The following is a 26,402-nucleotide window of genomic DNA, read 5'->3' on the forward strand; positions in this document are numbered from 1 at the left end:
ATCTCAAAGACATCTAACTTGCAATCTCTGGATATGTGCACAAGTTTTAGGTAAATGCATTTGAGAGGGTTGATGCAGAGCTTGAAATTCAGATTAGCATGCATTTCTGAGGTATAAAATGAGAGGGGCAGAGACTACTCTTACTCATGTCATGATGGTAATGACGACTACAAACAAAGGAACTGTGGTGCCACCAGCAGCCCTTTTATCATCCATCTTGAGCTGGGAGAGTTTAGCAATGATGGAATAATTTTAAATTTGTTATAACATTAATCTGGAAGTTATTTTTGAAACAAAAAATACTGAGTTGAATATTAAGTTAACTTTCTGGATTTCCATACAGATGCAGACCATTTATGATGCATTTTTACTTTGCTACAATGAAAAACCACCTTAAGTAACACAATTTAATTTAGCTATCATTCCACATCACATTATATCAGTACTTTCAGAGTCATTTTCATTTTCCACTCTCACCTGCTTGTAGGGACTAATTTTGAACTCACCTGAGCTACATCTAATAAGGGTTGTTACTATTAATAAAATATGCATTTTAAAGAGCTAATATGTACTTAATTAACATTAATAGCTTAGCTAAGTTAGTAAGATTTTTCAAAATGTTCTAACTCTTTATGGCTCAAGTCTTGCTGCATTAAAAACTGATATTAATATGCATTTTTATGACAAATGACTTGTAATACTGAAACAAAACAATGGTCCATCTACTTGAGAATCCTCTCTCTGACAACGACCAAATATAGTTGCTTCAGAGAAGAGATAAGCCGCATAATACATCTTATTTGCAATATTATTATGGTGAAATTCCTTCGGATTCCAGCTGGTGATCCGCTCACTAGTTGGTCCTCATTACTGCTGCAGACACTTATTTCTATAAACATTGGTTAAATCACAAAAGTATTTGCCTCAATATTGTCCTGCAGTAAAGTTTCAGAGGCTAATTTTATGCGGATGTAAAAACCGATTTCATTTATTCATTTTGAACTTCTACTTCTTAAATTCTTTATACTCCTCCTTGTTCTGGTGCAGATAAAGGCAAAATAAATAAATAACCCAACCCCAAACAGCCTGGCTGGCCTTTTCCATATTGCATCTCCTCTCACATTCCTTCTTTCCATCTAGTTTTTTCCTAAGTGGCCTTAATTTGGTTTGAATTAACTCTTTTCCAAAGTGAATTAAACTACACTAAATTAAGGTCACTTTAACTCTGATTAACAGAGTCCACAAAGGGGTTCAGTGTGGTTTAACTAATCCACTTTAACACCTTTAGGTAACCTGGATTAATTTTTCTGAGCGTCCCTGTGTAGACAAGCCCTTAGAGTCTCCATAAATACTTACTAACAGACCTAAGGGATCCAGACTGTTATGGCCTATCATCTGAACTCTCATACCCTTCTATAAGGGATTTTCAGCTCTTAAAAACTATCATAAGAGAGGAATGAAACACACAAAAAGTGATGTTTAGGAAATACCAAGTTTGTGATACAGATCAATGTAAGGCATAAGGAAGGATAAGATGATGTCATGAATTCCATGACTTTCACAGACCTCCATGACATTTTCCACTTCAGCCCCAGCCACCTTGGGGCCTCCAGGCACCGCTGGAGCGGGGGGACCCTGGAGCTCCAAGCCGCTTAGGCTGCAGTGGAGGCCCGTGGAGCTGTCGTCTGCTGCAGCAGCGGGTGCTGGAAACCCCTTAGCCAGCAGCAGGGATTGGGCTCTGTTCTCACCCCAATCCCCGGGCTTCAGTCATCTGCTGGTCAGCCCCCAATTGTTTTCAGTAAAAGTCACTGACGGGTCACAGGCTTCCACAAATTTTTGTTTATTGCCCGTGACCTGTCTGTGACTTTTACTAAAAATAACCCTGACAAAATCTTAACCTTAGTCATAAGGCAACGGAGCTCTCCCTTTGTGCCTAGGTATTGCAGGCATCTGAGCTTGAGGATTTACAAGCATGGCAACTTTGCCACTGGCAGCAAAAGCACTTTTTAATCGTGAGCCACATTTGGTGAAGATAAATTTACATGTGTTGTATTACAGTAGCACCTCGAGGTCCTTTGTGTTAGATGCTATACAGACATATAACCAAAGACAGTGCCTGCCCCACAGAGATTACAATCTACATAACCAAACTTGGTGCTAATATTGTTGTGAAATATCTTAAAATTTGCTCCGTATTTGGGTTCTCTGGGATCCTACGTTTTCAGAATGGATTTGCCTCTATGTCACTGCTAGAGCTTCTGCAAACAGGCATGCAAGATCCACCTTGTTTTGCAGTGCTGCTGCCATCTGAAAATGTGAACAAGGAGGAAGGAGAAGCAGCAAACTTTGGGTACGTCTTCACTACCCACCGTATCGGCGGGTAGCAATCGATTTATCCGGGATCGATATACCGTGTCTCGTTAAGATATATCGATCCCCGAACGCGCTCCCGTCGACTCCGGAACTCCACCAGAGCGAGCGGCAGTAACACAGTCGACGGGGGAGCCGCGGCCGTCGATCCCGCGCCGTGTGGACCCCAGGTAATTCGATCTAAGATACTTCAACTTCAGCTACGCTATTCGCTTAGATCGATCTCCCCTCCTCCCCCCCCAGTGTAGAACTTTAAAGTTCTTTTGCTTCAGACACTGGGAAATGGGAATATTAGTAATTTTTTTGTTTGTTTGTTTTTGAAACATTACAGTGAACGAAAGGGAGAGGGGAGGACAGATAATATACAAGTTAAGAATGTTAGTTTTTGTTTTTGTTTTAAACTGGGCAAATGTTGAAGCAACCCACATTTGCACAGAAAGAAAGCTCATCCCTCCTTCTCAGATGGGAAATGGGTTGAGTATGAGTTGGGAAACGCATCAGTATGAAAAAAAAGTGTGTTAAGATTAAGCTGCTTCCATCATATTAAACCGTTATAGCTTCAGAGCTGCAGATAGTCAATAGCAACAGAGCTATGGCTATTGCTATGTGACGGAAACATCTTATTCCTAACGCAATTTTTTCACACAAATGTCTATTCCCCATTAAACCTGCTTTACATAATTTTAATTCTCATTAAGGGATTTCTTTTTGCTGCAATATATTCACTTTTTTAAAACTACTTTGCTTAAACTTGCCAACAGCTGTCCCCATCTCCTTTATGTGTTGGAAATGAAACAAGATCTAACATTTCTATTCTACTGTTCTGCTAGTTACAGCTTCCAACATGGGTTTAGCCAGATATCTGAAGCAGCAAGAAACTATTTTTAAGTTTCCTCCTTTCACTATTGACTGGTCTTGATTTGGCAGCAAATAATGTTGTGCAAAAGACACCATCACTGCCAGACTGCATACAGGAAACTCCAAACATGGAAAGAACGGTATGATCCCAATAGTTAGCTTACAGGTAATACTTTCCTCTCAATTTTAAAGAGGCCAAGGCCTTTTGAATCAACTGAGTCTCATATGGTCAAGTGTTGTCATTGGAAATAGCAATTCTTTAACCCACATGAGCATACTTATGTAAATCCCAGGTACCTGCAAAACACTGCCACTTACCTGTTGTTGTCCCTGTTGGGTCTGTTGAGTGGTTTGCTGATTTGCTGAGTTACTTGCAGCGGCAGCTGCTGCAGCTTGCTGTTGGAAAAGACTGGCAGGATAAACTCCCCAGGGAGTAACTCCATAGTACTGATGAGGGACTACTGCAGGGCCTAAAATGCCAAAGGAGGATTCAATCAACTTCTGTAGTAAACAAGACCTGCTCAACAGTAAGCCATGACCAAAAAACACCTCCACACATCACACTTGATTCAACAAAGCCTATTTTAAAGGTGACCTGCAAAGGATTTTAAAACCATTGGGCTCAGGAGTGTAGTCCAGGATACATGAAATTTACACAGTTCTTGCTTTTTAACTACTAAATCACTGATTGGGTTAGTGCCCATTTTTATTCCTTTATCACAACATACAAATAGGGCCTGAAGTTTTTTTCTTCTTGTTGTTCTTTGCTTTATATATACCGGGCATGTCAACATTTAGTAGGAATCTCAAGTGATTTTTATTGTGAGCTTCAATGCCATAACTGAAGGCATGGCTAATGAACCTTTAACGAAGGCATCCTTTCTCCAAAATAGAACTGTTAAGCTATACGTGTGAACACTGTTTTACAACATAGTTGACAAAAAGTCACTTCTGCTCTCAAGACTCTTGTGGTATCTGTCATTTAGTTCTCCAGTCACCAGGGAGACTTTTCCAACCTAGAGAACACCTCAATTTCCAATGTAAAAACAAGCAGAATTTAAAAAACACAAAAACAAAACAAACAAAAAACAAAAACCCTTTCAGGCCTTTTTTATACACCACATAAACCAGTAATAAAAAAGGATTAAAGGGCACAGGTCCCATTTTTAACATGTTGTATGTCACATTTAAGAGAGAACATATGTTTACCTTAAATGATCAATAGAACTGTGAATTGTCATGTGGGATGTGTCAATTTCCAGGACTCTCAGTTATTTTAATTATGGCCTGGCGCAGCCTCTGTTCTTAAAAGTTTATCCAAAGAAGACTGGTGTACAATCAGATGAGAAATCTATATGCTGCACTTCCTGGCCGAACGCATCCCATCCAATACAATAGTGTTTGGAAGCAATAGAATCTTTTATGTCTGCTTCATGTCTTTTGGAGAGATCAGCAGAAGGTTAACAAAAATCTTCTAATTTCTACGTTTCAAAACCAATGCAAAGCCTGAAGGCTAAATTACTCACTGTTGCAGTGAAAATGACTTTAGATTAGAATGTGCTTGTCTGAATGAAATACAACACTAAATTTTACATCAGATGCGCCCTCCACTGTAGCAGAGATGAGTATTTACTATGCTCAGACAGAATGCTTGCCTTCTAACAGAGGAATATACATCTTAGACCAGGGGTAATCAATTATTTTCTGTCAAGGTCCAGAGGTATAGTCAAAGTCCAGATTCCAGAGAAAATAATACAAAAATAACAAAAACAAGTAAGTAAAACAAAACAATTTCACAGTCTGTTCAAAAGCATCTGGCAGTCTGGATTTGGCCCACAGTCTGACTATTGTCTACCCCAGCTTAGACTGTAAGACAGACAAGCAATGCATTCAGACAAAATGAATTAGTGGACCTGATGAAAGTTCAATTGCAAACTGCTGCAATTAAGAACAAATTTTGTCTTCCATAGCTCATTAAAAAATCTTTGCAAATGAAGCAAGTTTAGCAAACATATGAATGAAGAGAGGGTGGGTATTTGGATCAAAGAACAGGGAAACTATTCCAAGCATAAGTGTAGCATAGAAGGGGGAAGGAAGACAATAAAGAAGAGGAGAGGATAGAAACAAGGCCATTAAGCAGCAGGCTTGGGCCTTGCATTCTGGACTCAATCTGTACAAATTGGTGTGTTGCAGGTGCAGAGCCTGCATTATGCTGCAGGATGGTGAAGTTCAGCAACACTGTTACTCTGAGGGCGGCCTTGGTTAATCTTACTGTGCTGTCCTTATCAAGTCATTTTAATTTTGTCTGTCTATATAGGATGTTGTATAAGACCAATCACTGTACTATGTAAACCCCCTGTCATCACAGCCCCAAAAGCTCTTTTGCACAGCAAGATCACCTTATGAGTACCAGGGTTCCAATGCCACAAGGTAAATGAGGGTGAGCAAGACCTGCCCCGGTGGACAGAACTCCATCGATGGTGAAAAAGGCGACTACAGTTCCCACTCAACAGATCTGCTCTGAGGCAGCAACAGCTGAAAGCACAGCCCATTGAACAGTCCCAGTATGCTGGTCCCATCTTCATTTAAGCACCCAAGGGTGCTTAGATCAAAATGCATCTGTGCCTGTTGGTATCCAATCAAAGCAGGTCAGGAATTGCATGCTGTGACCTGTATTTTCTGCAAGCCACACTTCTGTACTGAAGAGAGGCAGCTACAATCCACTTCATTTTATGCAAACAGGGTAGCCATCAGGCTCCTGGCAAGTGCCATAGCAACCTTCATTTGGACAAAGATTAGGCATCTCTATTCCAAACCAAAAGAAGTAGAGTTTATATTAATCTGAGCTCTAACTACTATGCACACACAGTCTGGACTCTCTCTCCGCTAGGGGTTGCTCATTTGAACAGCTACAGCTTTAGGTGTAAAAAAAGAGAAAGGTTATGGAGGTTTGCAGTAAGTGCCTTTAAACAAAGCATTCTGAGCATTTTTGCAAGTATGGCGTAAGCTCATCTGAGCACATGGTGGGGTTCTCATTACTGAGCAGCTCTCTCAGTGAGGGCAAGTGTGTCATGGCTGCCAGACCTGTAAAACTTGCAGAGTTATTCTTCACTCCAAGAGACTAATCTCGCTTTATACTTCTGAAAGATCCCATAGAAAAGGAAGAACATCCTAATGCATCTGAAGTCAAGTACTTCTACTGTGCTGTGCGCCACACACACTGAAGAGTTTATGCACTCAAAAAGCATGTACATGCTAAAAGGAGTTTAAGAAATACCAGTAAACTGAACAGCAAACGTGGTCACAATAAAAACCATTCCCTTCAATATCAGTGTTACCATCAAATCTATACAGGTATTTGTAATCATGCCATTCATGTGACTCAGAGTATGATGACTCATACTCAGTGGGGGACTTCAACTAAGCAGACACCTGTTGGGAAAATAACACAGCAGGGGACAGATTATCCAACAAGTTCTTGGAATGTATTGGAGACCATTTTTTATTGCAGAAGGTGGAGAAAGCTATTGGGGAGAGGCTGTTCTAGATTTGATTTTGACAAATAGGGAGGAACTGGTTGAGAATCTGAAAGTGGAAGTCAGCTTGAGTGAAAGTGAGTAAGATTCTAAGGAATGGTAGAGGGGAAAAACAGCACAATAAAGATAATGGATTTCAAGAAGGCAAACTTTAGCATCTCAGGGAGTTGGTAGATAAGAACCCATACAAAGCAAGACAATGGGGAAAAAGTTCAAGAGAGTTGGCAATTTTTCAAGGAGACATTATTAAGGGCACAAGAGCAAACTATCCCACTCCATAGGAAAGATAGGAAGGATGGCAAGCGGCCAGTATTTGTTTAACCAGGAGATCTTCAATGATCTGAAACTCAAAAGAGTCCTACCAACAGTAGAAACTAGATCAAATTACAAAGGATGAATATAAACAAACACAAGCATGTACGGATAAAACTAGAAAGGCCAAAGCGCAAAAGAGATTAAACTAGCTAGAGACAAACGGTGACAAGAAAACATTTTACCAATACATTAGAAGCAAGAGGAAGACCCAGGACAGGGTAGGCCTGTTACTCAATGAGGTGGGGGAAAACGATAACAGAAAATGTGGAAATGGCAGAAGTGCTGAACAACTTCTTTGTTTCAGTTTTCACCAAAAAGTTTAGTAGTGATTGGATGTCTAACATAGTGAACGCCAGTGAAAATGAGGTAGGATCTGAGGCTAAAATAGGGAAAGAACAAGTTAAAAATTACTTAGACAAGTTACATCTCTTCAAGTCTCCAGGGCCTGATGAAATTCATCTTAGAATAACTCAAGGAGTTGACTGAGGAGATATCTGAGCCATTAGCAATTATCTTCAAAAAATCATGGAAGACAAGAGATTCCAGAGGACTGGAAAAGGGCAAATATAGTACCAATCTGTAAAAAAGGGAATACGGACAACCCGGGGAATTACTGACCAGTCAGCTTAACTTCAGTACCCAGAAAGATACTGGAGCAAATAATAAGCAATCAATTTACAAACACCTAGTAGATAATAAGATTAAGTAAAAATCAGCATGGATTTGTCACAAACAAATCGTGTCAAACCACTGTAATAGCTTTCTTTGACAGGGTAACAAGCCTTGTGGGATGGGGGGGAGGGGGGTGGTTAGTAGATGTGGTATATCTTGACTTTAGTAAGGCTTTTGATACTGTCTTCACATGACCTTCTCATAAACAAACTAGGGAAACGCAGCCTAGATAGAGCTACTATAAGGTGGGTGCATAACTGTTTGGAAAACCATTCCCAGAGAGTAGTTACCAAGGTCAAACTAGAAGGGCATATCATAGGATCCCCACACGGATCGGTTCTGGGTCCGGTTCTGTTCAATATCTTCATCAGTGATTTAGATAATGTCACAGAATCATAGAATATCAGGGTTGGAAGGGACCTCAGGAGGTCATCTAGTCCAACCCCCTGCTCAAAGCAGGACCAATCCCCAACTTTTTTTTTTTTTTTTTGCCCCGATCCCTAAATGGCCCCCTCAAGGATTGAACTCACAACCCTGGGTTTAGTAGGCCAATGCTCAAATCACTGAGCTATCCCTCCCCCCCAAGAGAGCACACTTTTAAAGTTTGAGGATGATACCAAGCTGTGACGGGTAGCAAGTGCTTTGGAGGATAGCATTAAAATTCAAACTGATCTGGACAAATTGGAGAAATGGTCCGAAGTAAATAAGATGAAATTCAAGAGGGATAAATGCAAAATACTCTACTTAGGAAGGAACAATCAGTTGCATACATACAAAATGGAAAATGACTACCTAGAAAGAAGTACTGCGGAAGGGAATTTGGGGGGGCATAGTGGATCACAAGATAAATACCAGTCAACAGTGTAACACTATTGCAAACAAACAAACAAAATATTCTGGGATGTATTACAGGTGTGATGTAAGCAAGACACGAGAAGTAATTCTTCCGCTCTACTCTGCGCTAATTAGGCCTCAAGTGGAGTATTGTGTCCAGTTCTGGGTGCCACATTTCAGGAAAGATTTGGAGAAACTGGAGAAAGTTCAGAGGAGAATAACAAAAATGATTAAAGGTCTAGAAAACATAACCTATAAGGAAAGACTGAAAAAACGAAGTTTGTTTAGCCTGGAGAAGAGAAGACTGAGGGGGGACAGGATAACAGTTTTCAAGTACATAAAAGGTTGTTACAAGGAGGAGGGAGAAAAAATGTTTTAGCTAACCTCTGGGGCTAGGACAAGAAACAACAGGCTTTACTTGCAGCAAGGGAAGTTTAGGTTGGACATGAGGAAAATCTTCCTTTCAGGGTGGTTAAGTACTGGAATAAATTGCCTAAAGAGGATGTGGAATCTCCGCCATTGTCTAAGCTTCTTTCAAAAAATCTCCGAACACCTGTCAGGCATGGTCTGTAATACTTAGTCCTGTTGTGAGTGCAGAGGACTGGACTAGAAGACCTCTCAAGATTCTTTCCAGTGCTATGATTCTCTGACTCAAAACATCAGTGATGTTGGCAACAGTATGTTAGCAGGCTAAGAAGCATTACCACCATTTAAAACAAAACAAAACAAAAAAAATCTAAACAGATTTCACCATGCACACAAAAACAGACAAAAATATATTTCAGTCAATAACAATCAAAATTTACAGTTAGGCAAAGTAAGAAAAATGCGGTTTGAGAACATATTGGAAACAAAATCCAGTGAGTTAGACTTCTGAAGTAGACTTATTATATATGGGGTAGCAAATTAACAGTAAAAACAGGTATGATTTGTTGATTTAAGGATATTTACTTTGTATATTTTGACATATGTTGATAATTTGTGTTTTTAACAGTTTATAAAGCTTTAACGTTTTGAATTTTAACATCTACTGTCATTAAATAATTGTTTGACACTCCACCAATAATCTTGCGCAGCTGTGAAAACTTAATAAAAACAAATCTAAAAAATGCTTAAAAATAAGTATAGATATCAGCCAAAATTATAAGAAAATTCTTATTCTGCCAAGCCTAAATATTAGCAACTAGTTTATTCAATGGGCTGAAGCGTAATTACAAATGGAATGTTGATAATCGTCAGGGAAACCCAATTTCAAGACACTTGACACCAAAAACTTCCTGTATTTTACATCTTTTTCAATGTGCCACAGAAATTCTCATATTTCTCTGCACAGATAGTGATATCCCCATTAGTACGTCAACACTAAGCCTATATCTCCATTCAAATCAATACTCCTTAAAAATAGTTAAATTAATCTGGTGCTTGGGGGGGGGAAAACTTCACTTGATTGACAGTCCTGGAGAGATGATACAACATCCCCTCATACAGTCACACAGCACCATAAAACCTCCCTTCTTTTGGAGGAGCAACTAAAAGGAATAAAACCAGTTGGGAACTATAATTTAATTTCTCCCATTTCACCAACATCTATGCCTTTCAGTTTCCTTCCAGTCTAGCACTGCCACAGGAAAACAGGAAGGCCTCTTCTCACTAGACTTGGGGTACATCTTTAAAGGGTTCAAAGTAGTATTGTCAGTGTGCTACATATCCTTGTACAAAAAATGCATGACTGCACCACAGAAATTGTCCATGGGGGCAACTATTTAATAGCTAATGTTTATATCTGTACTGCTATTTTTAGGTTTCAGAGTTAACACTCCAATGAGATGAATAGGGCAATTCGGACATCTTAGAGCTATGGTTCCAGGCTATGCTGCGTAGAGTTACACTCCATGTTTTTTAAAGGTTCTCCACTCACTCGGGAGAGGTAGATTTTTTTTTTTTTTTGGTGGTAAATGAAAGCTCAGATTCTGGTGCATAATCCTGGGGCAGGAGGTGTGTATGTGGTGACAAATTCTGCCTAGGCCAAAACACTTCTATTGCAGCTTCGACACTGCTGTAGGAAGTGTGGTCCTGAATAGGTGTACCACGTTCTAGACTTGTAGGTGAAGTTACAGATGGTCTTTCTAGTAAAAAGTAACTCATGATGGTGCTTTCCTGTCACTAAGCTTTGGTCTATTTGTTACTAAGGCTTTTAATATTTCCTTCCTGTGGAGAGTTTTAGTCATTCATTCACAGCTACACAGCCATCACACGGTAGTTCACTGACTCCTAGACTATTACAAACATCCTTGTATAGGGCCCTATGAACTCTGTTTTATTATTGTGAATTTTCAGATTTATTATTTTCTGATTTCATTTTTTAAAAATTAATTCCATCTTTATGGATTTTTTTAATCAAAATTGTTTGATACATTAACAATTAAGTAGCCTTACTATAAATGCATAAAAATGTTCAGAATTGGATTGCAATGGGAAAAACGGATTTTACAGAAAAAAAATCCTACAATTTAAACGAAACATCCTGCAGATACAGTGAAAGTAATGCGTTTCAAATCACTTTTTAAAGTAGAACCTAGTAATATGACCAAACTGACATTGCTGAACAGTAACACAAGAAGTCCACAGAAGTGTCTCTTATAGTGTCAATTTAACTGAATTTAGATTTGAATAATTAAAAAATAATGCACTAAACAATTCATCTTTGCAGTAGTCATTGTTGCCATTTTAAATTAAACTCAGTACTTTCAAGCTTCCTATATTCTGAAGGAATGCTTAAATTAATTTCAAATTTGATTAAATAATTTCACACTATCAAATCAACAGTTTATTGCTGAGTAGCATTACAAACTGACAAACTTAATTAATTGTCATTATTTTTTCCCATCTCTGGCAGACATCTCCATTGTGGTACATTATGGTTAGCCTTTTAGTGTTTTCCTCAGAAAGTGATTCCCTCTGGTCTATAAGTAGATTTTTGTATTTACTAAAGCTTCTCTCTCTGTGTCTACAGAGCTGACAGGGAAGATGATGTAAGGTAGGGCAAGCTCTGTTACTTTAGGCACTCGTCCCTTCATAACCTTCCAGTAAGTGCAAAGATCCAGTGGATCTGGGATGGGCTCATTCTGAGTGCTGTGTAGAAACACCAGCCATTGTTCATACAGTTCTGGTGAGGGGCAGGTGAGAGGTGGTAGCTTGCTGTACTGATCGATGTTTTGTTGCATGGCTGGAGTCTGCCTGGAATCAAACACACAGATCAGTCGCAACACGTCTTTTGCTGGATGGACATCCCAATGTTTGGAGAATTTGGTAAAAGCAAGCTGACAGGCTTCATGTAGATTGTCCAGGATCTCTCTCTCCTTACTTATGGAGAAGTCATCCAAGAGTCTGTCAGTTTCTTCACCAAACCCACAAGTTTTGGCTGCTCCAGAAATGAAGATCCCAGGTCTTCCAGAATACTGAAAGCTGAGACAGCCGTAGGGTGGTGGTCAGATGCTGACAGATGGTCAGGGCTGTTGTTATTTTGGGGCAAGCTTCAGATATGAAAGCTGTCTTAAGTTTCAGCAAGTCTGATTTCTCCTGACTGCTAAGTAATGTCAAAAGGTTTGTCTCAGCCTGTGCTGATGACTTCTCTTTTTCAAAAAAGTCCCAGTGGAGATCAGTGTGCTCTGCATGATATTTTACTGCCTGAAACCAGCTATTCCATCTTGTGTGTACTGCTTCAGGAGGGACCTTCATGGTGTGCACATCTTCTTTGGACTTAAGAAAAGCAACCCATCTTTGCTTTCTGGCTTGCTTTTTGAAGGCGGCAGATTTCATCCAAGTAACGAAAGATGCGACATTGCTAAAGAAGTGAAAATGCTGTTGTGTCTCACCTATCCGATTGATTATATGACATAGATATGTCACATGTACACTGTTGGGTCATGACTCATTTCAGCGCTTCTTTGTATGCTTTGATGCAGTATGCAGCACTGTCTGTTACAACTGCCCAAACATCACTGAGACTGAGCTGGTTCCTATTCATCAACTCCAGAAGACACCGTGAGAATGTGGAGTGGTTGCAGCTCTCCATGAAGATGACATCGTCAAATAGTACTAATCTGTAACACCTAAAAATATATATATTCTGATGTCATAATTTTCCTACTTGTTTTTTTACTGGAGGATTTCACTAAACAAACTCAAAATTCTGTAATGGAAAAAAAAATCCAGCTTCATAGCCACTATTGTATCATTTAATGTTAAAGATTTTTTAAAATATTATACAAGCATAATATTACAGCTGCATTGCAATACACGATTAAATTTCCTAATGCATATTAAATAGAAAATGCTTGATAAAATTATTAACAAGCATTTTATAGAATAGCTCCAAAATCCCAATTTGGTGCTTTTTTGGAGGGTGGGGTTAAGGCTATTTTAAGGGGTTACAGCATCTTAAACTCATTTTCTTAAATTATTTGTACTTTAAATTGTATAAGTGGTTAGTATTTTCTAAGTATAACAAATGTTTTCCTAAAGGCCAATGCATACATTATAAAAAAGCATCTACTTAAGGATCTGTCATGATAGTAAAAGAAAAATAAACTTACATATGATAATACTTAGCACACTGCAGTCTCCAATATCTGTTGTCTTGTCGACCACTGGAATCTTTTCCCCCCTGGATTCAGGCCAGCACTGCCACATGTGCTCCTGATAAACACGAGGCAGAATCTGCCGAAGTGCTGCTTTATTTTCAGGCAATGCTTCCCACCTTGACTGCAGTGTTTTAAGAGGAAAGGTCGAAGCTTCTTCATTTTTTCCCACTGAGATGACAGCCTCAGCAAAGACCACAACAAACTCCCATCTGGCATCTAAAGATTTCATACTGCCTGCAATTGTTCTCTGTAGAGAGCGAGAACCTTGATGATTCTCAGCATATGTGGCATGATTCTCCAGATACGGTTTTGATATTAGATGATCGTTGCAGGTATCTTTTCGGGTCCAGTCTATTGTATGTTGACAGCATTTGCAGAACAGCATACCACCTGATTCATAGATATCATTAGGCAACTGACTAGCTCTGAACTTTGGTGTCAACACATGGTTTCTTCGCTTTTTGGATGAGCATTCTCCAGTTGAAGAATGCTTTTTAGACATGTTTAAATTGTGTCCTGAACCATGGGGAGGGGGGGAAACTGCACTAATAGTAGCAGGCCATGTCTCTAAGCAACAGTCGAAAACTAATATACAGTACACCCTCGTTATATATGCCCTTCACAATAGCAAATTTTGGGCTATAGCAAACCCCATCCCTGGATCCCACCTCGAGTGAGCGGAGGCCCACACAGTTTCTCAGGCCCTGGGGCCACGGCGGGGGCAGACAGAGCTCCTTCGGCTCTGGGCCACAGCAGGGAGACATCCTTATTTTTTTGTATTGCGCTGTTTTTTTTTTTTTTTTTTTTTTTATACACACACACACACACAGCTGGATTCAGTGTTACGGTTTTGATTCCGCAATTCCGTCCATGTTCTCGTTGATGCAGCTTCCATAGGGCTCTACTTCTTGGCTTTCTTCCATTTCATCTCAGCCTTACCTGTGTGCCAACAATTGGCTTTACCCTAACACCTCATCTTTCATTTTTATTATGCCCCGACCACACCTAACAGTCATCTCTTCAAAATGACTTTTTTTTTTTTTTTTTTTTTTTTAAATAAAGGCATCATCATCCTGAAAGGACTCTTTATAACCTTGATTCTTCACATACTGTTTTATATAATCTACCAAAAACACCATATGATCTGGTCATACTTGTAATCCCATTTCATCATAGCTTGACTTTAGGTTGGCCCCAAAGCTTAAAAGCTAATAAACAGTTATGTAACAGCTGGTAAATATTACAAAGAGTCACATACCAAACTTACTTGCTCAAACCAGAATACTGTAAAACTTGCTTATAGTAAATATAATCTAGCTTTGTTTTAACTTTATCTTGGAGTGGGGGGGGGGCATGTTATTTAGGTATACAGACTGCATAAGAATGAAATGTTATGAGGTTGTGCAACCTTCATTGAGTAATGTCCATATCTAACTCTGGAGATTTTATTTAGAACCTATTGGACTTCCTCTTTCCAGATGGCTCAGTGAAAGAATTAAATGTGGTTGTACAGAACTAATCTGGTTTTGGAAGAACCCACAGGACTCTCACTACTTGGGCCAGAACCTCATGACTTTTGGAATAAAAATTCAATATGCAATGTGTTTTTCACGCTTCCTAATTGTTTACTGGAGCTACCGTTTCAAGACACAGCAATTTTGGCTCCTGAAGTTGGGAAAGGATTCAGAGACTAGACAAGATTGGGAGAAAGAGGTCCAGTATGAAGGCAAGAATGACCCACATTAGAACTGCCAGCTAGAGCACTTTATATTCAGAGTAAAAGCCTCTGCACAAGTGAGAGATCTTTTGACATACAAGGCCTGGAACAAGGTAATTAAGGGACTGGAAAGCATAAAGTTCAGAAGGGATCCTACAGTGAAGAAAAAAGCATAATTTACCAAATTCATCATAGCAAATCTCAAATTAACAACAGTAACAAATTTTACTTAATACTTTCTTGGCAGGAAAACTTTACTCTATACCCTGTAACACAGGCTTCAAAAGTATTTGGCTTTCAGGTGTCAAATAAAAAAGTATGTGCATAACTCAACACCAATCACACATTTGTCACTATAAGTGTATATTTGTCACTATAAATGAAATGTCACCTCTCTTTCAGGATTTTTGTTCTTAACCTTAACTGTAAAACAGAATCCATACTGAGTGTTACCTGTTTTGATCCTCTAATTTAGGTATTAATCTATAGGGACAAGGCTTTCAAAACAAAATTCTACTTTAAGTTTTATAATACCCTTATATACCACACTGACATCCACTTATTTTTTCAGTAGAGCTCAAAACGTGCTAACAGATTACATTAAGTCTGTTCTGACAGTGACAATTAAAACATTTTAGGCATAGAAAATTTCATCTAATGCACAAAAACTCTTAAGTTCCTCACCTAAAGTTGCAGCTGCTGCAAGTCCTGCTGCATATGGATCTGTTCCTGGTGGAGCAGCACTGATGATGTAGGGATTGGGGACAAAGGCAGCGGGAGCTAAACCTGCTGAAAACATACCTGTCAGTAAAAACAAACTTAACTAGAACTGCAGCCCTACCAGAATACCTACATGTTTTGGCTATTCATCCTGGTTGTAACTGAACAGGATAAACAGGCTTGTGCAGCTATGATTTAAGAGTAAGAAAAGTTGGCAGCTACTTTGAGAAGACAAATTATACATTTTCACATGTAGTCCTTTGTAGACAGCACACAGTAAGTATCCAGGAGTCTTACTGAAACAATCAAATGTGAAATTTGTAGCAATGCTACCTGCATATGTATATGGAATTTGACTCCAAAGATGTAACATCCCTTAAAGAGCTGGGAAACTAGTCAACTAGAAAAAAAACAATGGGAAAATAAAGAGCAACTACCAATTAATTTATACTGGTGGGTATTAATACATACCCATAAAATAAGTTTTCCCTTAAAGTTCAATTGAGCCTTTTTATCATAGGAGCTCAAAGCACTTTAGAGATATAAAAGGACTTTCATAAACATTTTGTTAAATCTACTAAATTAGGGGAGAGGATGACATGGGTCTACACCAAAACGGAACAAATGTGGAGTGCAATGTACATGGTACACGAGAAACAGTGTCTTCATAATTCTTTCTAGCGCTTTAAAACTAAGTTCAATTCAGTTAGGAAAACCTACAGTTAAACTCTTCAATGCTGGGAAATTTTTACTCCCATCATTAATGAGTGAGCCCTTGTGAGTGGTTCACCTATTTCTCTATAAACACGACTATGTACAGTTTTCCCCAAGTCAGTATTTCTTTAATACTATGAATGGCAACACGTTTAAATAAACTTTTAAGTCTCACCCAGAATAGCCTGAAATTCCATTGTGTGGGGGAGTTATTCAAAACTAAACCATTGTAATACATAAAATATGGACGCGAGTTTCTGCGGTCTGTACTAAAATGTGCATTTTTCCTCATTTCACTGTCCCAGTTACCCCAATTCATGTCTGGCTCAGAGTAAATGAATACTTAGAAAACACTCTCATTACTGAATAGCATTCTCAGTGAGGGCAAGGCAAGTGTCATCACCGGTAGAGAGGAATATTTGAAAGCTTTTTAAAAGTATAGCAAGATGTTACCAGAATTTTGCAAGATAATCTTCAAACATGGTCTGCTTCTGAAATCTGTGCGTCAATTATCCATAACTGGGAACGTACTTTTAAAACCCCTCTAAAGCCTAATAACCTTTTTTCACTGCCACAGACTATTTTGAAGACATCCGTTAGCAAGTAACAACAGCCATCTCCAGAAATCTAATACAGGTAGGGCGTTAAATGAAGGACTTACCTATGTGCGGCTGATGGGCAGCTGCCAATGCATATTGCTGCTGCTGTGCTGCCGTCAGCTGCTGAACAGCAAGTGCATTTGGTCTTTGAAATAACTGAAGGAACAAAAGAACAGTTTTGGTTCTTTATTCACGTACTAGAAAAGTATTCTCAGATTCCCTTCTGAAGCAATCCTGACAACAGATTTACTATCATAAGAGTATGGACACTCTTCATGATATGGAAACATGTTTAAAAGAGATGTTCGGAGGAGTTTTAAATTCATAATCTACCACAATCCATCTCAAAATATTTTCATTCCAGTATTAACAACCTATTGTGAGGGTTTTCTACCTCTGCGTTCCCTGAAAGCTTCACTCATCAACTACTCTTTAAAGAGACTAAGACAAACTTCGTAACTGTGGCCCATGGGTCACAGCAAGCTAGCAGCTCACAAGGCTGTTTCCAGCTCTAATACTGTATTAAAGATACTAAATACTTTATTACTTTCCCATGCAGGCAATTTCTGTTGCCACAGAGATGTTATGAGACTACAAACGGCAGTGGAGATGGGCTGCAGGACTGGGAACGGGATGGCAAATACTCACGAGAATCTCTGTAAAAATGTGGTCCATGCTGAAAAGCTAAAGAACCCTAATATAACATGAGGGGGAAATCTTTCCTTACCTGTTAATTTTCTCTCTAAGATCTTCTAAATCAGTCCAGACACTTGGTGCACATAGTTCTTCCCTGACAGTAGACAGAAAGCAGACACTGGGACTTTCTGGTGATATCATCCCCTGCATAAGGGTTGCCAGCTCTCACAGCTCAGCTGAATCTTTGAAAGCAGTTCACAGTATTTAAGTGTAATATAAAAATCGAACACCTTGAGACACTGCAAACTCGCTATTTGCAAAACCACTGGAAATGTTGAAGAGAGCACCAATCTTGAAGGGAGGGATAAGGGCTGGCATAGAAAGTCTTGAAGAAAAATTAAGGAAACAAAGTTTCTCTCCAGCTTCCAGTGCCAGTCCAGATTCTTGGGGTCTGCCAAAGGAGTGCAGTGCCATATAGAGGGGACAGACTAATGCCTCTTGGCTGCCTGCAGCACTCTTGTGGCACAACACATTGGCTGATGCCTGAACATCAGCTTGCAAATATAAACACTGGAGAGCACACACACGCCAGGTAGCTGCCTTGAATAACTCTAGTAGAGATGCTTCCACCTAACTTCCTAGCGAAATATACTGTGAAAACAGAGGGAGCTGCCTTTGTTGCACTGAGGCAAGCTTTCCTGACTAGAAGCTTTAGCCACTTGAAAAGAATGGATCTGGATGCTATGCTGTTGTTTTCTGCCCCCTTCCATCCTTGTAGGACTGAGGGCATGTCTACATTTGAAACACCGCAGCTGCACCACTGCAGCGCTTCAGTCTAGACCAGGGGTTCCCAAACATGGTTTGCAGCTTGTTCAGGGTAAGCCCCTGGCGGGCTGCAAGACGCTTTGTTTACCTGAGCGTTCGCAGGTACGGCCGCTCGCAGCTCCCAATGGCCGCGGTTCGCTGTTCCCGACCAATTGGAGCTGCAGGAAGTGGTGCTGGCTGAGCCACCGCTTCCCGCAGCGCCCATTGGTCGGGAACAGCAAACCGCGGCCACTGGGAGCTGCAAGCGGCCGTACCTGCGGATGCTCAGGTAAACAAAGCGTCTTGCAGCCCGCCAGGGGCTTACCTTGAACAAGCCGTGAACCAAGTTTGGGAACCCCTGGTATAGACACTACCCATGCTGATGGGAGGGGTTCGCCCGTCGGCGTAGGTAATCCACCTTCCTGAAAAGCGGTAGCCAGGTCAACAGAAGAATTCTTCTAGACCTAGATCTGCCTATATTGGGGATTAGGTCGGCATAACACCACTCAGGCATGTGGATTTTTCACACCCCTGAGCAACGTAGCTGGGTCAACCTACCTTTTTAGTGTAGACCAGGCCTCAGATAGAGAGGCCTAGCTTCTTTATAAAATGTTAAGATTGGGTAGATGGACAATAATAATTCAGCCTGATTTAGGCAGGATGTAGTTACCTTCAGCATGAAGCATAGAACTGTTAAAAGAATAGACTTTCTTGATAGAAAAATCAGGTATAGTTCTTCACAGAGCAGGGCTTTCAACACTTCTCCTCCTTGCTCAGTAGATGGCAAATATGAATAAGAGAGCAATAGCCTACGGGATATTCTTCTTCTGCCTCCTCCTCCTTCTATAGGTCCAAACTAAGGAACAGGATGTAAATTTTGTACAATATTTTAGATCCAAAAAGGAAGAAGTCATCTAAATACAAGTTTTGGCTTTTGTCAACCACTATACTAAAATCTGGCTACATCTCAGTGTAAAGTACATCCGTGTCTCCTGAAGGCTGATGAATGCACCTGTAAGATGCTGGTGCTCATTCCTAAGGCTAGACCATTCCGAAGCAACTCCAGGATGCTGGCTATGGAGAAGCACATCAAATCCATATTCAATCAATCACACAATGTTCTCCAGATCCTATAATCATGGGTGGATGTAGAACATATGCCTGTGATAACCTTTACTCAAAAGCCCTTTCTTCCAAGACGCATCTTCTCAACTGTGATGACCTAAGCCTAAAGAGATCTGGATCTTCATATCAAGTAGGGTCTTTGTGCCAATAAGTCATCTCTAGTTAGCAGGTGGATCATATTGGTGTTGACAAGCATGAGGTCAAGGCAGCAAGGACATCTTGATTAATCTGAAATTGAGAGAGGTGTGGGGGAATGAGGGTTCCCAAGGATCTGCCAACTCTCTGCAGCACCCTCCTTATTGACCAATGTGGAAAAATGTATGACAGCGTGCTGGGCGTATTTACCTCTAGAACTTACATCCATGATCTTGCTGTCTACCATTCTGTTGTCTCTTTCACCAAACACAAAGTTGGTCCAATAAAAGGTATTACCCCACATACCTTGTGTCGCTACCTTCCTGTAGTCATCACATCTACTTGTGGTCCCCTTCACTACAACAAATCCACCCAAAGCTCTCTCAATTTTCCACTCTACTTTACATATTTGGGATCAGTTTAGCCAGTCCACTGTATTGCATTCTGGCTAGGTGAACAACAGATATGTTAGATGGGTGTTTTTTCTGTTCGTACAATCAGCAGCTAGTTTGCCTCGGCCACATCCTTTCTCCTTGTCAGTTTACCTATGTGACAGCAGGCACATTCTCAAACTGCATCTCATTGAGCTATTTTTGAACGCATGGTGAAAGCAGAGAAGAGCAAGCTGACTGCTCTTACATCTGGAGAAGACTGAGCCCAGTTCAGCTGATGACAACACGGAAAAGATCTGCTGTTATACTTTGTGTTGTCTGTCTCCCAGTTAAGAACATTATTGCTTGGTGCTTAGCTGGGCTCCCAGATGTATTAACATTTACATCGAGGTTTGCATACTTCTCTCGACTCAATATTTAGGCATCTGGTTCCTGAAACCAGCACAATCTGGGAATGGCTGTCCTCGCTGTCCATTATAATTTGACCCAAAGTCATCCATATAGAAAAGAGTGACAGCTACTGGCATAATTATTCATGCTGAAATAGCTTCAAGGTGATGCATACAGGTTGAAACTAATTTACTTTGGTTGGCACAATTAGATGGAACAAGACTGCTGTAAGTTTTGAAACTGAACTCTAACTATGGATCATGATGCCTAATAGGCACTGATCTGATGTTGCGTGTTCCCATGCATGAAAGGAATGGAGTTGCCTTCCTCCTACGAAGTCCAGGGATGCCTGATAAGTGTACCTTCATTACTGCTTAAAGGAGGTGGGTAGCAGTGTCCAGGTACCTATGTCCTCTCTCTTGACCAAAGGAAGTGCACTTAAAGCATCCCTTCCAGATTAACTGTGGCTGTTTTACCAGGGAATATGATCTGGCTTCTTAAAACTGCCTTGTGTAACTGAGACAGAAACTGCTAAATGTATGTTGTACGCTGCAGAAGGCCAAAGTTTTTGTCTGTTCTCTACAGCTTTAACTACAACGAGCTTCCTTTTGAAAGGCCATCATTGTAGTCAGTGACCTCCTCTTCAAATATCTTAAAAAACATTTTTCACAAACATACAAACTAGCAGGGCTTGGACTGAAATGCAGCCGAAGTCTCAGAGAACAGCTGGCTAACTCTACAGATTCTCAGCTCTTGCCCTGTGAGGGAAGGTGGAGCTAGTGTCTGGTGGAAGGCGTTTGGGTGGGTGTTTACAAGGGTGGCAGGAAAGGAACAATGTATTCCTTGCTCTCTCCCTGTTTGCACAGCACATCAGTCATGCTGTTCTCAAACTTGCTTTTAGCTTGGCAATGAGCAAGTCACACACACACACACACACACACACACACAGCTCTTAAGTGGAGATGTGACTTTGGTTGGCTGTTTGCTTCATCTGAAATAAAAAAGTAATTTATAACGATGTATAATCTTCGTGCTGAGGCCCACAGATCAGTTACAATGAGCACTCCGGCCTGCTTGCAGCTTGGGGACAGAATCTGACCCATCAGTCACTGGGAGCAGGGCAATGTGCTGCCTCCTGAATTTCCTTAGAGCTATTTTCCATCCCCCACAGCTGCAGACAGGTTCATACCTTGTCTGTTGCAGAACTTGTTGAGGAAGATTCCAAACTTTATTTCAAGGAAGCTTTCTGATTCAGTGCAGAGAATGGGTTCCAGACGGAGAACGCACAGCACCCACTCTCTAGAACACGATTCATTCACGTTTCAGAGCATGGCTCCTCCCATGGATCACAGATCTGTCCGGGTTGCAACAGTCAATCAAGCTGACGCGGTTTTCATAAAAACTGGGAAGAACACAATCAGCCCTACTAGAGAGATTCTCCTCTCCTGCATACCGAGAAGTTTCCTATCTCTCTGTACACTGCCCACCTAGGGGGAGATGAACAGCAGCTCCTACACCCAGAAATCTCTCTCTCATCATAAGTCAATTTGGTGGGCTGGTGAGTGAGCTCTTTTCATCTGGAAACAGCAAATTAAGAGCTCTTCAGCCTCTGTGTCAGGACGAAGGAGGTGAGCTGAATAATCTCTTACAAAGCTGGGCACGGTCCCTAATATATGTATTCCCACCTTTTCCACTGCTCCCCAGGACAATACAAAAGACAGGAGGGCAGGAGCAGTGATACTGTTTATTCCTTTCTGACAGAAGAGGCTACGCTCTCAGGTCTGATGACCCTAGCACGGGTAGTGATCAATGGCTCCATGTCTAGTTGGCAGCCGGTTTGAAGCGGAGTGCCCCAAGGGTCGGTTTTGTTCAATATCTTCATTAATGATCTGGAGGATGGCGGGGACTGCACTCTCAGCAAGTTTGCAGATGACACTAAACTGGGAGGAGTGGTAGATACGCTGGAGGGTAGGGATAGGATACAGAGGGACCTAGACAAATTAGAGAATTGAACCAAAAGAAACCTGATGAAGTTCAACAAGGACAAGTGCAGAGTTCTGCACTTACGACGGAAGAATCCCATTCACTGTTACAGACTAGGGACCGAATGGCTAGGCAGCAGTTCTGCAGAAAAGCACCTAGGGGTTACAGTGGACGAGAAGCTGGTTCTGAGTCAACAGTGTGCTCTTGTTGCCAAGAAGGCTAACGGCATTTTGGGTTGTATAAGTAGGGGCATTGTCAGCAGATCGAGAGACGTGATCATTCCCCTCTATTCGACGTTAGTGAGGCCTCATCTGGAGTACTGTGTCCAGTTTTGGGCCCCACACTACAAGAAGGATGTGGAAAAATTGGAAAGAGTCCAGCGGAGGGCAACAAAAATGATTAGGGGGCTGGAGCACATGACTTATGAGGAGAGGCTGAGGGAACTAGGATTGTTTAGTCTGCAGAAGAGAAGAATGAGGGGGGATTTGATAGCTGCCTTCAACTACCTGAAAGGGGGTTCCAAAGAGGATGGATCTAGACTGTTCTCAGTGGTACCAGAGGACAGAACAAGGAGTAATGGTCTCAAGTTGCAGTGGGGGAGGTTTAGGTTGGATATTAGGAAAAACTTTTTCACTAGGAGGGTGGTGAAGCACTGGAATGGGTTCCCTAGGGAGGTGGTGGAATCTCCTTCCTTAGAGGTTTTTAAGGTCAGGCTTGACAAAGCCCTGGCTGGGATGATTTAGTTGGGAATTGGTCCTGCTCTGAGCATGGGGTTGGACTAGATGACCTCCTGAGGTCCCTTCCAACCCTGATATTCTAGGATTCTATGATCTTCGGATATCTCTCGCAGAGGTCTGTTACCGTAAAGCCAATCCTCCATCCAGGACCAGACAAGTTTAAAATGAATACTTGGACGAAGAAAAAGAACATATTCCACTGGGTGGGGAAGTGTCCATAATTTAACTGCCAGGTTAAACCAAAGAAACAGCCTGGAAATCCTCCAGGAGAGTTTAACTGTGGGTGAATAAGAGTGTCCAAGCATAAAGGTCAAATCTCTGTTGTATAATGTTCTCAGCATGTCCAGGAAAAGGAAGTTTGTACAAATCTCAACATTAAATGCTTCCTTAGGGCATCAACTTTATTTCAGAGAGCACCACCTCGGAAACTCTTTCTGCTCCTTACAGCACTACCCAGACACATCCCCCGTAGGAGATGATGTACTTCCTATCCATTAGAGTAGGCCTCCTAAAGACTACTCTCTCTAATCACATGAGGGTTTTTTTTATTTGAAGTTACAAGCTTTCTCTAATGAGACCCAGTATTATACTTTTAATTCAGACAGATAGTTCTCAACTGGCATAGCAAATCACTCCTTAAGTAAATTCAAGAAATATTCCCTCTTCAGTTAAGCATCCAATTCCAGTCCTTAGCAACACTGACAATCATAGGGCAGAGAAGCCACATCTCCTGTACTGAGACTGGCGAGAGAGCCACATGGCCATCACTATTTAAGTTCACCAAGTTCTGCTTACTGGTCATCCAATCTTAGCTATGCCATTTCCTTTCTTTTTGGAAGAAGTCTTCTACATGCCTTAGTGCCCAGGGAAAGATGGAGGAGATAGATTATTTATAAAGTATCTTGTTTTGGATGTCCATATTTAAAGAATGATCATGCTTTTCACCCAGAGGCACGCTGCTATGAAAATCTCATTTTAATAGATCTGTGGACCTCAGTGCAAAGAAAAGGAAAATTTATCCATGCTTACCTGAAAATGTCCTTTCGTTGGATAGTAAAGTCCACAGATCCAGCCCACCCAGGAGACAAACTGATGATCCCAAATAGAGATGGAAATAAGGATTTGGGGTTTGTTGTCATTATGCAGAATTTACCATTCTCTGGAGAGATTGTTGTTTTTTCCTCAAATTTCATTTAATACAGTCTGTAATTTAAGAATGTAGATTTGAATTATCCTGGCTGTGGAAGTTCTCAATTGGAGGAAACTTCAGAAGGCAGGGTCTTCTGATCCTGCCACTGAACTGCAAGCAGGTGGAAATATGCATGGTACTGGCTCTATGGATCTTATTAATCAGAGAGAAGACATTTTCAGGTAGCTATAGATACATATTTCTATTGTCACTATGTGTGAGTGTTTATGGAAGCAAGAGTAGGAAAGACAGGAGCAGTAGCAAACATCACTCTGGGCTTCAGATCTAGAGGCAGTGTTCCTACAAGAGGGGTCCAATTAGGGGAGGCAGAGATGGCAACGGCTACCCAAGAGAGTCCAATTGCAGACTCTGGAAGGGATGGGGGTGATGGGCTTGAGGCCTTGGAGCAGTTGGGACACCAGGAGACACGCCTAAAGAAAGCAGATTAAGGCTCTTTAGCAGTCCCTGGTGAAGGCAATACGAACAGTCTTTGGAGGAGAGACTCCGCCCTGTTCTGCATAGGTCACAGGCTCTTCACTCCACTCATTGTGGACATCTTGAGGAAGGATGTTTCTATCCTAACTGCAGTTTGTGGTCCCCCACGAAGTGCTGCAGAGGCTGCTGTATGACTAGAAATTCCTGTAGGCGTCCAAGACCTGCTCTATTCTCTGCTTTATTAAGGTCTCTCTTAGCCAGCTGATACTCCATCTGCTGAGACAAAAACAACTGAGCTCTGAGAGCCAGCAAACCCCATATATTCAGAAGGTATTAATAAAGTCTCAATGCATTGTCTCCATCTGTTGGCAGTGAGGAACCTCCAAACACCTGGATTGGTACAGAAGATGAAAGAGAAAAACCCAAACAAAAAGCTTATTATAACCAAGTCTTGACCCTAAATTAAACTGTATTTTTATACTCTTGATCTACTGCTGGTTTTGGCTCTGACACGGATATTCATTTGGGTATCCTTCCCCTTCCACAAAAGATTCATTTTTACCTTTTCAATTAAAATAGTGAGAATCTAAGAAATAGTACTTCAGCTACAAAAATATTTAAGCACATAACATTTTAGCCTAATATAAGTCACATTCATATACTAGGATACAGCTCATGACGAAGACATGTCTGAACAAAGTTTGTTGATATGTCTGAGATACTGTTTTAAATCCTAAAACTCTCAGAGTTTCAGCTACACATAAAGCTAGTGTCATATAACACCTCGTCAAGAGGTCATAGGAGAAAAACTTGCAAAAAACTGGGGCATCAGAAGCTTATATTATGTCAATGTTATAAAGTTCAGATTTGTGTAATCCAGTTTCTTTTGCAATATAAACATCTGACATTTCTAATCAGATTATGCACGGTTAAGACTTTCCCTTCTTAATATTGCTTTTAGCCGCACTGATTTGTAATCCCTTCAAAGTATGTGGCATCTTTTCCGATGCCCTATAAAAGGTGCTATGCAAATGAGGTCCTGTTGATCAAGATCTATTTCCTTCAGGAAACAGTTAAATGTAAGCCAGATTTTACTACAGGTCAAAACACAATCATAAGCGCCATTTGGTATAGCTTCCAATTTTACTTAGAAATATATTCTACTCCAAAGTACAATGTGTAATTGGCAAACAATAGCACCAGAAACTATTTTTGAACAGACCCCTGGAAACACTAGCTGCTGGAGCCATTAAGTAAATCCTCCTCTGTTCTTCTGAGCCAAGGGTATTGCATTTTATACTGACATATGTTAAGAAGTGGAAAGTTACAATTTGGAATTAAGAGCCACAATAATGAAAGCCCTACATTAATATAGTGTATGTTTTCAAATAGTATAATATAAGGTTACTACAGGTGTAAGTAAAGAGATGAGGCTGCTATCAAAACTCAAAAATAAGGCTGAAATATCAAAGTACTAGTTCCCATCAGAGAGTTTCTGATCTGGTTATTCACAATATCATTACCTTGATCTGAGTAGCTGAGTTGAGTGCACCAGATATATTCAATGGATATATACTACCTGTTGTCTAGCTTGCTTG

General features: G+C 40.6%; 1 protein-coding gene and 2 non-coding genes across 3 annotated transcripts in view; all 3 read right to left on the reverse strand.

The window, feature by feature from the left end:
* PUM1 (pumilio RNA binding family member 1) overlaps positions 1-26,402 on the reverse strand; it is a 126,079-nt gene that overhangs the window by 33,210 nt on the left and 66,467 nt on the right. The window contains exons 8-10 of the mRNA XM_065421820.1: positions 17,041-17,134; positions 15,630-15,731; positions 3,547-3,698 (exon numbers count right to left, since the gene is read on the reverse strand). Coding sequence (XP_065277892.1) covers positions 3,547-3,698; positions 15,630-15,731; positions 17,041-17,134 — 348 coding nt within the window. The remainder of the gene's footprint in view (positions 1-3,546; positions 3,699-15,629; positions 15,732-17,040; positions 17,135-26,402) is intronic.
* Positions 6,225-6,311, reverse strand: LOC135893950 (small nucleolar RNA SNORD103/SNORD85). The gene has a single exon (XR_010562345.1). It is a non-coding gene; the product is annotated as a small nucleolar RNA SNORD103/SNORD85 (small nucleolar RNA).
* On the reverse strand, positions 16,700-16,789 carry LOC135893949 (small nucleolar RNA SNORD103/SNORD85). Its single transcript, XR_010562344.1, has one exon. It is a non-coding gene; the product is annotated as a small nucleolar RNA SNORD103/SNORD85 (small nucleolar RNA).

This window comes from Emys orbicularis, chromosome 23 (genome assembly GCF_028017835.1).
Source record: "Emys orbicularis isolate rEmyOrb1 chromosome 23, rEmyOrb1.hap1, whole genome shotgun sequence".
NCBI lineage: Eukaryota > Metazoa > Chordata > Testudines > Emydidae > Emys > Emys orbicularis.